This window comes from Sabethes cyaneus, chromosome 2 (genome assembly GCF_943734655.1).
Source record: "Sabethes cyaneus chromosome 2, idSabCyanKW18_F2, whole genome shotgun sequence".
Classification (NCBI taxonomy): domain Eukaryota; kingdom Metazoa; phylum Arthropoda; class Insecta; order Diptera; family Culicidae; genus Sabethes; species Sabethes cyaneus.
In genome coordinates, this window is record NC_071354.1 from 238,280,888 (window position 1) to 238,294,975 (window position 14,088).

Genomic DNA, 14,088 nt, shown 5'->3' on the forward strand with positions numbered 1-14,088 from the left:
GGAGTTGAGTGCCCAATTGATTGAAGCCTCCGTAAACAGTCGACGTGCAAGTAGAACCGAGTCGTTTGACACATTGCGTGATGGCTCAACTTGCTGCTGCCCGTCGATGTCGCTTCCAGTGGTCACTGCCGCACCAGGGAAATGCGTGTTCATAAGAATCTCCAAAGATTCCCTAGTAGTAACAGTGAGACTGCTATCCTCATTTCTTAATTGCCCTAGGCCATTGTTATGGTTATGGTCGCGCCGCCTCAGGCAGAGTCTGGTTGCTCTTGCAAAACTTCGCGACAAACTGACAAAACTGACTTTGCGAAGCTCTGCGTTGTATTTGGTGAAAGATGCCCTGTAGGCCTCCCAATTGGACGTGATCTTAGCCCTGTTTTTTATTATTCTTATTTATTTCTTACTAGCTGACCCGACAAACTTCGTATTGCTACAAATTAACCTGTGTTGTACATAAATCATGAATCTCGGATGATCTTTGTCACAATCTCGAGCAGGCTTGACATACACTTTTCGCTTTGATTTTGCTCTTTTAATTACTGCTCCTCACCCAAGCAGAATTTGAAAAAGTGGTGTATGGGGCATTTGTGGAGCTAGTAAATATCTATAATATTGCTGAAGAAAGTGAAGTTTTATCTTTATTATTTACGGCGCTGTAGGGCAGCAATGCCGTTAGTAGCAAAAAGAGCGCTCTTTTTGCTACCAAGGCGGTAGCAGCCTTATAGCGCCATAAATACAAAATGCACAGTAATGCTTACTTCAGCAATATTGTAGATAAAAGCAAATTCAACAAACACCCCATACATCACTTTTTCAAATTTTGCTTGGCTGAGGAGCAGTAATCAAAAGAGCAAAATCAATGCGCAAAGTGTATGCCAAGCCTGATCTCGAGTTTTGCAAGTTTCTGAGGAGTTCAACCTTAGATGATTTATTTTGGCAGTTACGTAACTATGAAAGCATCCCAGGTAACCAGTAAGCATCACCAATGCTATTCAAATGTAGGCCAATAAGCATTTAAGTCGCCTTATATACAGCTACTTTACTAATCACCTTCTTATAGTGCTGACAATGCTAATTTACAGCTAACTACCGACACGAAGAATTTGAATACAATTTTGGATGCCAATTTACAACACCTATGCAGTCAAAAAGCTAATATACAACAACGTGCTTTATAAAATGCCAGATACGCTGAATTGCTGCTTACGTTAAGACTTATTAGTTACCTGGAATGGGTAGTTTAATATACAAATTTGCAATTTTTTCTCACAGTAAAGTAGAAAACAACTCCCCTGTCCCCTCATTGCATAGCCAGATTGCGGATAGTAATATTCGCCATGATTGTACATCATTTCGCCGAATATCATTTTGCGAAAAACCTTACGCGGAATGCACCATTGCGAAAACTTTTTTGTGGAAAGTACTATTTCGCGATCCTCTCCTTGCTCGCTGTCGCTCGTTCCGGGCAACCCAGGTAGACCTAGGAAAACAAATAAACCTAGACAGTAGTTATTTCTGCGGGGAGTTGCCTCCTCCCAGTGGGCGACGCTTTCAACGGCGGGTCGCTGGCAACACTCGCGACCGTCTCGTCCTGAATGATCTAGTGTTACTATAGATAGTTTTTGTGGTCTTGTTATTGACCAATGTTTTATGGAAGAGTCTCGAATTTCTCGAGTTCGATTAGTTTTTGAGTTTCGCAAAGTATTCTGTTTTATTTGTATGAGAGTCCAGATCCCCCTACCACAGGGGTGAGAGGTCTCTAACCATCATAAAATAAATTCAAGACTCCAAAATCTCCCACATGCCAAATTTGGTTCCATTTGCTTGATTAGTTCTCAAGTTATAAGGAAATTTGAATTTCATTTGTATGGGATTTCATTGCCCCTCTTAAAGGGGAGATGGGTCATAACTCGCTTTCTAAAGAGGAGAGGGGTCTCAATTTACCATAGAAAAAAATTTTGCCTCCAAAACCACTTACATATCAAATTTGGTTCCATTTGCTTGATTAGTTCTCGAGTTATGAGGAAATTTGTATTTCGTTTGTATAGGAGCCCCTCCTCCTAAAGTGGGGAGGGGTCCTAATTCACCAAAGAAAATATTTTTGCCTCCAAAAACCTCCACATGCCAAATTTGGTTTAATTTGCTTGATTGTTTTCGAGTTATGAGGAAATTTGTATTTCATTTGTATGGAAGCCCCCCATTTTAAAGGGGAGAGGGGTCATAATTCCCCTTCTAAAAAGGGGAGGGGTCCCAATTTACCATAGAATAAATTCTTGTCTCCAAAAACTCTTAACTTAACTTAATTGTTATCTTGCAATGCAACCAAGAGCTTTCTTTTTGACAAACCAAGATATTCCAATCATTCCGCAAATATCTAATCCCACGGTTTTTGGGTTTTTTACCAACCCTTGAAATGATAATGTTGGCAAAATCGCAATAAAATATCAGTACAGTTCGTTTGAAATCAGTCTAAAACTGGTCAGAAACCGTAGACATAATCAATTTTGTTCCAAATTTATTCTATATTTGAGGATGGACGGCAATATTCGCGGCCTGCGGTCGTCTCGCCCTAAATCTAGTATTACTTTAGGTAGTTTTTGGTAGTATTGTTATTGACTAATGTTTTATGGAAGGATATAAAATTTCTCAAGTTCAATTACTTTTTGAATTACCGTCATCCGGGGCGAGATTGTGCCAAAAAAGCATATGTTTTTGTTCTTTAGCTCAGTATACACGCAATTTAGGAACTAAGTTGATTTCAAACCAGTCAAATTATACTAAATTGTTCAATTAACAACTACCGTAGAGATGGTTTAATTACAATGAAACCTTATTTTACTGGAAGTGCATGAACTTTGGCACAATCTCACCCCTTCTAGGGGTGACATTGTGCCAAAAAGATAAAGTTAGGCTAAAAATCTAAACAGTGAACATTAGCATGTTTATAAACAATACACATAAATATCAGTATAAAGTAGTTTATATGGGGCTGTCCATGAACTAAGTGGACTATTAGGGGCAGGGGATCGGCCAAAATCAACGCATCATACAAAAAGTATGAACGAAAATAACCCGGGGAGGTTTGAAATAACTAAAAATAAGTTCGTACTCAATGGACAGCCTTTATATAGCCAGTAGCGTTTCGAGGGTTAACAAAGGGGAGATATATGAAGGGGTGTATCCCAAGGGGGCATACCTATTTGATCATTTAACAACAGTAACCATTACTTCGTTCGAGAACCCGCAGCCGCAGAACATCCCACGCCCCTCCCCCTCCTTAAAACTTGCAGTTTATACACGGTATAATATATTCGTCTCATATTAGAGTGTTTATTCAAAGTATCTGAAATTTCCAGAGAAAAAGTAAAAATTAGTTTAAATTATTCAGCAGACATATGATGCTGTTTGCTCTAAAATGGATGATGCAATCTAATCTGTCAAAATATTGTGCTCAATAGTAAGGAATATGAGTGTACTGGTGTATACTGACGTATTTTTGTTGTGTATGTGAAATCCACAAATAGGATCGATCATTATGGCTTGGCACAATCTCACCCCCATGAAGCTCGAAAAGTACAAAGTTTCGAAAAATATTATTTTCGTAATCAAAACTTATCCAACGCATAATAACCTTTCAATACATTGTAAATGATTAATTTATCTACCTTCAAAATAGCAAGTTGATGCGATTTCTTGTTTGGGTTGGTTTATGGGGGACATTTTTTACAAGCGTTATTTCCGCGTATTTTTGATCGCGAACTTTGAAACCCTGTTTAGGCTAAATAGTTTGCTAATATTATCTGTGTTCCACTCTAAGTTATGAATAAATATGTTATATTCATCATCAGTTTGAATTTAGGTCACCAGTTTCTATAGATATAATAAATTTTCACAAATAAACATTTTTGGTTTTTGGCCCAATCTCACCCCCGTGGCACAATCTCACCCCGGATGGCGGTATGCAAAAATTTCTGTTTAATTTATATGAAAGCCCTCCCCCTTTCCAAGGGGAATGGGGTCACAAACTACCATAGAGAAAAATTGCCTCCAAAAATTCGAGTTCTCGAGTTATGCAGAAATTTGTGTTTCATTTGTGTGGAAGACGCCCCCACCCTTCCAGAGCGAAGAGGGTTTTCAATCCACCATAGAAAAAATATTGCTTACAGTAACCCCTACATGCCGAATTTGATTTCATTTACATGAATAATAGTTGAGTTATGAGGAAATTTTTGTTTTAGCTGTATGAAAGCCTTAGAGGAAGGAGGGGTCTCAATCCACCATAGAAAAAATTTCAGCCTCCAAAAACCTTCACATGTCAAATTTGGTTCCATTTGCTTGATTACTTCCCGAATTATACAGAAATTTTGTGCTTCGTTTGTATGGGAGCCCCCCCCCCCCCTCCTCGAGAGGGGAGGGGTCTCAAACCATACTAACAGCATTCCTCACATCATATGCAATGCGTGTGCCAAGTTTAATCAAAATCCGTTGGGCGGTTTGCGAGTCTATACCGGACACACGAACAGCATTTCACTTTTATATATAGAAGATAGATTCAAGATCTTTTCTTACACAAATGGAGCAAAAACTATAAGAAAAACTGTAAGAAAAACTACGGATAAAATTACTCGTCACGGATTTCGAAAAAATTCTCGTACTTTTCCTGTAATATGGCTAATTACGCGGCGCATACTTTCTTCGTCCATCGTTTTGGCTATCTTATTCCACCAGGTGTTCATCTGATTGATGTCTTTGATAACTTTTCCCTTTGCCTTGAGTATCCTTTTCATGATTGCTAAGTATTTCTCAATAGGGCGGAACTGGGGGTTTCGGACAATTGGGTAGGTTAAGGTCTTTCGGAACAAACTGGACCCCTTTTTCTGCATACCATTGTTGAATGACTTTGTTGTAATGATAGCTTGCCAAATCTGGCCAAAACATCACGGCATGGTGATGGGATCGAATGAACGGCAAAATTCGTTTTTGGAGACACTCCTTTTGGTACAGTTCCGACGTCATTGTCTTACTTGTAACGAAAACTTTCGTTTTTCTGCAACAACAACACAGTTGCAAATGCCCTGCCAAATCATATATTTGCGTGCAAATTTATCGGCAAAAACAAATTTTAATTTGCTTGGAACATCCCTCCGAGCCGTTGCCAAGTAAAACTTTTGACCTGGAATTTGCCCGAAGTCAGCCTTGACATAGGTTTCATCGTCCATTAGAAGACACCCGGCGAACTTGGTTAGCACCCGGTAGTACAGTTTTCGAGCACGGATTTTGACCACACTATTCTGTTTTATGGTTCATTTTGACTGTTTGCTAACTCGATACGACTTGATTCCTTCCCGAAGTCGAATTCTCCTCACGGTGCTATGGGCAGTACCGAGTTTTCTGGCCAAATCACGGTCCGACAGATTGGGATTCCTCTTGATGGTCTTCAAAATCTAGTCACGCAGTTCCCGGTCGACATTTCCTCTCCGATGATTAGCTTGAGGCTTCCGAATCGTCGTCAATGTAACGCACCATACGGTATTTCTGGGCAATTTCAGCTGTTTAGCTAGCTTAGATACAGACCACAACGGACTTTCCAAATAACTGAGCACAAGTTTTTCCCTTCTTTCGGCTTCCATGTTGTTTGTTTGCAAAATACAGTCGTCGAGAGCGGCAACTTTGGATGACGGTACATCATTTTCTAGGCCGAGCGAAGGCTGCCCACTATGTTTTTGGTCTTCCACCATTGGCGGAGTCGCTAGACTCGGAACCTGACGGATAGCTGCCACTGGCGTGACCGCTTTTTGATTTGCCTGCTTTCCTAAATCAGAGAGCTTCGGTGACTGCAGCCAACCGAAAACCGAGTCACGGCCGGCGCTTTTCGGTCGATTCTGAGATGTGCTAGTGGTTGGCGGTTGATGCAGAGCTTCCTTTCGGGAAACCTTGCGAACCTTCGCAACCGTCACGGACGTGCTTGGAGCGGGTGGTTGCCAAGCTTCCTCGGGAAGTTGCCCCACACGTACCTCCGCTGCTCTTGGCGCAGAAGTCCCTAGTCGGTAGTTGGTCGCTCCTCGGCCAACCTGTGGCATGCAAGCCTTGTCGAACATATAGTTCAGCCTGTAACCCTGCTTGACAATCAGGTTAGCAGACAGAGGGTCTATCTCCAACGCCAGTTCGAAGGTGTTCCTTGTCACACTGCGACGAAGTACTCGCCACGTTTGTATAGAGAAGCCGTCGCTCTGATTTTGGAGCAGACGGAGGACCCTCTCGCTCGAGGTATCCACGTTGCTCGAGAAATACCCGATGAAAACAAGGGGCCTCGGGAGGTCCTTCATGGTGCAAGTTCGTTGCAGCGCTTCATCCCACGGCTTGAGGGTTGCTACCGTAGTCTCCGGCCATCTTACAATCTCCACGTCGGCACAAACGAGGAGTAGGTAACCGTTCTTGAGCTGGCAGCTCTTGAACTTTCGCCGTATGGCTGGAGAATTCTGTTCCATAATGCAGTTCAGGATTTCGCTGCGAATAGCTGATCCTCTGTAAGTATAGTGGATGGGTTCTCACTCGACTTGATTGCGAATCGCCATCTATCAAGGAGCATACATCGCCGCACAAAACTGACGACATACTTACTTACTTACTAGTGTTAAGCGACACAGTCTCCGCTTGCTCTGCTCGAGAGATTGCGGTTGCTGGTCGGTTGAGCGAAGGGCCAGTTTCCTGACCTTGCTGAGATATAGCTTGTACCGCCTTTTCTGTGCACTAGAGAGCCGCTTGAGATCAACACGAGACGACGTTGGTGCCCCATCACCGCCTGGTAGAATCTCCGGATCGGGAAGATTATCCGCTCGACTTTCCATACTCCCTTTTGGCGAACTCAGGATCAGCGAAGCGACTGAAGCTCCTCCGTATAGCGAGTCACTGTCGAGGTTGAAGATGTCCTCCAACTCTTTCTCCTTTGTTCGACTAATTGCGCTCAATTCTATAGAACCCTCTGAATCCATTGGTTCCGGATTTGTAAGGCAGCCGGTGCGGTGCCTAGGAGTGAATTTTTTTATTTTGTTTTCCATAAAGAATTCCACGAGTTGAAGGGAAAAAAAAGTTCGTCACATCAAAGCCCCTCATGATGCGGTAAGGGCAGATTACCCAAGCAACAATGTGAGTTTTATTGTACTCTTATGGCGGTTTTCAAGACTAATTTTGGTCTTGAATGCCACCATAAGAGTGCAATAAACCCCAAAATGTTACTTGGGTACTGTAGAGGACGCCACAGGCTCCATTTGCCGCTGAGTATTTGCAGAACCCTCTCCCCCCCATCATTCATCCCTCTGCACGGGTCGCATGACGCCTTGGATCAGGGGTTTTATTCATTAACATTTTACGTTATAGTCATGAATAACAACAATAAGAACCATCCTCGTGTTAAGGGCTTTCAGGTTCATTCGCACCTGTTCCTACCGAGATCTGTCATTTGCCTTCTTCCCTGTCCGCATACGACCTGTTGTCCAATTTCCATTGCTGAATAAGAGGCTGTGGACCTTCATGGAATCTATTTTATACCTGCATGTATAAAATAGACCGCGAGATTCTGGCTCGCATTATTCAACCATTTACCATGCCCCAGATACCTTATTTGTTGGTAATTTTGACTATTGGCCACCATACACTTTTACAGTAAAATTGTTCAATACATAATAGATTTATTTTGCCAATCTACAGAAAATCTGCGACTTTCTCTTATCCTTTTTGCATGCAAGCATTTCAATCTTATTTCGAGGTGCTGGCACGTTCGAGACCTGCAGGCCTCCAATCGAGCGAATGCGGTAATAGGACACTGGGAACGCTATCATGCCCAACCGATCACAGCTTGTTCGATTCTTTACCTGCCAATTATCGAATTTGAGCAAGCCAAAAGCTCCGTCGGAGTGTCTCTAATTATATGATTGCTTAAAGGTTTACGATTTATCTGCTGCGCTGGACAAACGGCAAAACTTGCACGTTGCCAGCCAGCGCAATTTAATGCTTCGTTTTGCTGCGACTATTATTGCGACTAACAAACTTCAGTTTCGACATTTCACCAGCAGAGGTATAAGTTTGTCTTCTAAAACGGCTTATGCGGCACGCGCAATAAAAAAGTGGATTCAAACATGCACGCTTATGTTTTTCGTTTCTTTCGGCTCAAACAAACAAACAAACGAATAAGCCAGGAGTTTCAATAATAATGTACGGTCACCGTTTGTTCCACTGCCACATTGGCCTGCAGCGGCGCACAAGCGCAAAACAAATTATAACATCCGCAATTTTCTCTGCCACTCCGGCTCCGATGCGACCGTCGCGTCGCCGGACGGTCGGTCGGTGGGTCGGTGGCTTGCGCAACCGTGGTCGTCGGTCTAACAAAAGAATGTTTTTATTTTGGTTACGAACAATTGTGAAACAATTCACAGAATCGTTTGGGATCGTTTCGAATCGCGGTGAGTGTGAGCGGTAAGTCACCACGTTGGCTTATTAGCGGTAATTAGCCCGAACGGCCCCAGTGGCCTAATGGAGAAGGCACCGGCCTCCTAAGCCGGGGATTGTGGGTTCGAGTCCCACCTGGGGTAATTAGGTAAAAAACCTGCCGTGGAACATCTTTTTTTAAGCGCCAGAATTTTATCAGGAATTTCAATCTGACCTAAAATACACACTGAGATGAAGAAGCCAATATAGTAGTATCAATTTAATGAACCCAAATCAACATAAACTAGCGGACGCGCTCGATTAACCACCTATTTGAGAGTCAGATTTATCGACTGGTTTCGGGTAGAAAGGCGTTGGTCCTAGACAAAGCAGTAAATAAAAATCCTAATGAGTTAACGTTCGGTTTGCTTCTATCTATCGCAGCACCCATTTCAACATCTGATAAGTTTTTTTTCGGTTTCTCGTTGCTTTCTCTTTTCAGCCGACCGTAATCTCCAAGTCACGTCTCGTCAAGTACTTCGAGCTGATCGAACTTCCCGAGGAGCTGGGCGGCACCGGGTCCTACAATCACGACCAGTGGATACAGAATCGATTGGTGAGTGGAAAAAAATCTCATATTTTCTCAAATCTTAGAAATGTTACGGTTATCTTTACAATGTTTGGTCTTTCTTTTGATTGCCTGTGGAAAAAAATTAGCGATAACAGTGGCACTTTGTTTTTCTTTACGTTATCGCGGAAGCGAAGAAAGCTGAAAACCTTTCGTTGCATTGGGGAATTTGATATATTATCGTGTAGGTAGGATACAATGTAAACCTGCAAGTTGCAGTTTACTGCGGCTTGGAAATGCACTTCATAGTCCGTACGACTCCGAGAGGTTCCATTCGGGAACAGCAGAACGTTGGGCGGTCGCCTCCGCTTCGGAGGCGCGTTGGCAGAGGCCGAGAGAGAAAATGCAATAAATCCTACCATCAGCTGGCGGCGGCAGTCACCTTTCAAAGGCACCACAAAGCAAAGCAAAACCTGTCCTCTGCCTGCGAGCTGAAGTCATGGAAGCAGGAGATTTCTTTTATTGATGCTGCCGGATGACAGCAACGGCCCGTGCTGCCGTTTGCAAACGTAGGCACACACGGATGGATGGATGGATTGCGGACAATGACTTTTGCGTTTTTTGTCCCCATTTTATAAGCAATAACCTTCTGCACTTGACATCGATTGAGTTATTAGATGTGAGGCTTTCTCCGAGAATTCGTGGGTCGCTTGGGACGAACGTTTCTGTCCCGGATTTGGTAGAAAATTTATTTTATTCTGTCAATTTACTATATTGAAACAAATCCTGTTATTTTAATCAATATGTGGTAAACTAAATAGTATAATTCAAAAAAAAAAAAAAACTACGAAAGGTTGCCTTCGATTAAGTTAAACATAAACTTTTGTTTACAGTTGACTTGTAAAGAGTTGAAGCCAGGACTGCGACAATATGGTGAAAAGTTGGTTAAACTTCGAGGGTCGGACTTGTAAATTTCCTTTAAATAAAATCCATCTAATGGAGCAAAAACCTCCATTGAATTGCACTCTCGTTCGTGTGCATTTTCTGTTTATCACGGACCATCGGCCAACGACTTGTTTTTATTTTGTGCTACCTCGATCACACTATGGATAATGGATTTTCAGCTGACAAAGCAAGTTTAATGATCGTCATACCGTACTGTACCGTAGGTTAATATGGTTCAACGCTAATTAGTCCCATTTTACACCCATTTTCTGATTTTTCGTTTCTCACAACCATATAGTTAACATGGTATTCAAATGATAATGTAGATACAAATATCCACTACTGGAAGGTAAAATAGATATGAGAGAAACTTGCATTTCTGCTTTGGATTTCCTAAATTGTAGAAACGCAATGATTATTAACATTTCGATTAATTGCAAAGTATTTTGTAGTATGAAAACAATTAAAATAATTGAAAAGAATTGTTGGGTGTAATTTAAAAAGTTCAACTAACCAACTGGCCAACTAACCAACTGTATGTGTGGCCATGTTTGGCCTTAAGCGGTAGCCTGAACAATATCCATGAATGACGTTAAAATTATATTTATTCGAGACAAGATGCCAATTGGTTGGATAACATTTATTGAATTTTCAGTTAGTGAATGCAAATGGATTTATATTTTCATATCAAAGGGGAATTTTTGAAGCCCCAAGTGGGGCTATTGATATTGATTTGCGGAAGACGATGACGTGCATCAATTGAGCCGTTCCGAATTATAGGTCTACTAGCTGACCCGAGAAACTTCGTATTGCCGAAAAATTAACCTGTGTTGTACATAAATCATGAATCTCGGATGATCTTTGTCACAATCTCGAGTTTTGCAAGCCCCCCAGTGGGCGGCGCTTCCGACGGCGGGTCACCGGCAACACTCGCGACCGTCTCGTCCTGAATGATCTAGTGTTACTATAAATAGTTTTTGTGGTCTTGTATTGACTAATGTTTTATGGAAGAGTCTCGAATTTCTCGAGTTCGATTAGTTTTTGAGTTTCGCAAAAATTTCTGTTTTATTTGTATGAGAGTCCATATCCACAGGGGTGAGAGGTCTCTAACTATCGTAAAATGAATTCAAGACTCCAAAATCTCCCACATGCCAAATTTGGTTCCATTTGCTTGATTAGTTCTCGAGTTATGAGGAAATTTGTTTTTCATTTGTATAGGAGCCCCCCCCCTCCTCTTAAAGTGGGGAAATCCATAGAAAATATACCATAGAAAATATTCTTGCCTACAAAAACACCCACATGCCAAATATGGTTCCATTTGCTTGATTAGTTCTCGAATTATGAGGAAATTTGTATTTCATTTGTGTAGAAGCACCCCCTCTTAAAGTGGGGAGGGGTTCTAATTCACCATAGAAAATATTCATGCCCTAGAAAACTTTCACATGCCAAATTTGGTTCCATTTGCTTGATTAATTCTCGAGTTATGAGGAAATTTGCATTTCATTTGTATAGGAGCTCCCCTTCCTAAAGTGGGCAGGGGTCCCAATTCATCATAGAAAAAAAATTTTTCTCCAAAAACACCCACGTGCCAAATTTTGTTCCATTTGCTTGATTAGTTCTCGAGTTATGAGGAAATTTGTATTTCGTTTGTATAGGAGCCCCCCCTCTTAAAGTTGGGAGGGGTCCTAATTCACCATAGAAAATATTCTTGCCCTCGAAAACTTTCACATGCCGAATTTGGTTTCATTTGCTTGATTAGCTCTCGAGTTATGAGGAAATTTGTATTTCATTTGTATAGGAGTCCCCCCTCCTAAAGTGAGGAGGGGTCCCAGTTCATCATAGAAAAAATTTTTGTCTCCAAAAACACCCACGTGTCAAATTTGGTTCCATTTGCTTGATTAGTTCTCGAGTTATGAGGAAAATTGTGTTTCTTTGGTACAGAAGCCCCCCTCTTAAAGTGGGGAGGGGTCCTAATTTACTATAGAAAATATTCTTGCCCTCTAAAACCTTCACATACCAAATTTGGTTCCATTTGCTTGATTAGTTCTCGAGTTATGAGGAAATTTGTATGGAAGCCCCCCCTTTTAAAGAGGAGAGGAGTTATAATTCCCCTTATAAAGAGGGGAGGGGTCTCAATTTACCATAGAATAAATTCTTGTCACCGGAAACACCCACATGCCAAATTTTGTTCTATTTGCTTGATTAGTTGTCGAGTTATGCAGAAATTTGTGTTTCATTTGTATGGGAGCCCCCCCTCTTAGTGGGGGGAGGGGTTTCTAACAATCACTAAAACCTTTCCTGGCCCCAAAAAACCTCTACATGCATATTTTCATGCCGATTGGTTCAGTAGTTTTCGATTCTATAAGGAACATACGGACAGACAGACAGACAGACAGACAGACAGACAGAAATCCTTCTTTATAGGTATAGATTGACCATTTTTGTCAAAAATGAGATTTTTGCACAAATCCATTATCGATGGATGTACTATTAATTAATTAATTAATTAATTAATTAATTAATTAATTAATTAATTAATTGGCCTAACGTCTTATGACAAGGCCTGCGCAGTATAATTTCTCCATCTGTTTCGGTCCATGGCAACTGATCTCCAGTTCCGCGGGCACCCAGTGCTCGCCAGATCTCGCTCCACCTGGTCTTGCCACCTCGCTCGCTGTGCCCCTCTTCGTCTTGTTCCTACCGGATTTGATGCGAAAACCATTTTTGCAGGATAGTTGTCCGGCATTCTAGCAACATGTCCTGCCCAACGTATCCGTCCAGCTTTAACCACTTTCTGAATACTTGGTTCGCCGTAGAGACGCGCGAGCTCGTGGTTCATTCTTCGCCTCCATACACCGTTCTCTTGCACTCCGCCAAAGATGGTTCTTAGCACCCGCCGTTCGAAAACTCCGAGTGCTCGTAGGTCCTCTTCTAGCAATGTCCACGTTTCGTGCCCGTAGAGGACAACCGGTCTAATTAGCGTTTTGTACAGTGTGCACTTTGTACGGGGGCTCAGATTGTTCGACCGCAAGTGTTTGTGGAGTCCGTAGTAGGCCCTACTTCCGCTGATAATACGTCTTTTAATCTCACGGCTGGTATTGTTGTCCTCTGTTGCCAGCGAGCCAAGGTATACGAACTCGTCGACTACCTCGAACTCATCCCCGTCGATTACCACGGTGCTGCCCAAGCGAGCCCTGTCGCGCTCGGTCCCGCCCGCCAGCATATACTTCGTTTTAGACGTATTTATCTGCAATCCAATCTTCTCTGCTTCGCGTTTCAGTCTGGTGTACTGATCTTCCACCGCCTCAAATGTTCTGCCGACAGCATCCACGTCATCAGCAAAGCAGATAAATTGACTGGATTTATTGAGAATCGTGCCCCGCATTTCGATCGCCGCTCGCCTTATAACACCTTCAAGCGCAATGTTGAATAGCAGGCAGGAAAGACCATCTCCTTGTCGAAGTCCCCTGCGAGATTCGAATGGGTCCGACAATCCACCCGAGATTCTCACACAGCACTGGATCCCATCCATCGTAGCCATGATAAGTCTAGTAAGCTTACCCGGAAAGCCGTTTTCGTCCAAGATTTTCCATAGCTCTTGTCGGTTTACGCTATCATATGCGGCTTTGAAATCGATGAACAGGTGGTGCGTGGGGACTCGGAATTCGCGGCACTTCTGGAGGATCTGCCGCAGGGTGAAGATTTGGTCTGTTGTAGACCGACCCTCCATGAAGCCGGCCTGGTAACTTCCCACAAATCTATTGGCTATTGGCGATAGTCGATGAACGATGAAAGAGGACTTGGGACAGCACTTTGTAGGCGGCATTCAGGATAGTGATGGCTCGGTAGTTCTCACAATCCAGCTTATCACCTTTCTTGTAGATAGGGCAGATAACCCCGTCTTTCCACTCCTCCGGTAGTCGTTCCGTATCCCAAATCTTGACAATCAATTGATGCAGACAGCCGGCCAACTTGTCCGGGCCCATTTTAATAAGTTCCGCTCCAATGCCATCCTTTCCCGCTGCTTTGTTGTTCTTCAGCCGCTGGATGGCTTCTTTAACTTCCCTTATCGATGGGAGTGGCACATCTTCGTCGCTTGCTGCACCAATGTGGTCACTTCCTCCGCTATCATGGTCTTCCGCCTGCACGCC

At 42.6% G+C, this 14,088-nt stretch overlaps 1 protein-coding gene and 1 non-coding gene across 2 annotated transcripts in view; both read left to right on the plus strand.

The window, feature by feature from the left end:
• The window catches only part of LOC128737489 (SEC14 domain and spectrin repeat-containing protein 1-B), a 63,990-nt gene that overhangs the window by 18,543 nt on the left and 31,359 nt on the right, over positions 1 to 14,088 (plus strand). The window contains exon 3 of the mRNA XM_053832131.1: positions 8,927 to 9,040. Within this exon, the coding sequence (XP_053688106.1) occupies positions 8,927 to 9,040 (114 nt within the window). The remainder of the gene's footprint in view (positions 1 to 8,926; positions 9,041 to 14,088) is intronic.
• Positions 8,516 to 8,588, plus strand: Trnar-ccu (transfer RNA arginine (anticodon CCU)). Its single transcript has one exon. It is a non-coding gene; the product is annotated as a tRNA-Arg (tRNA).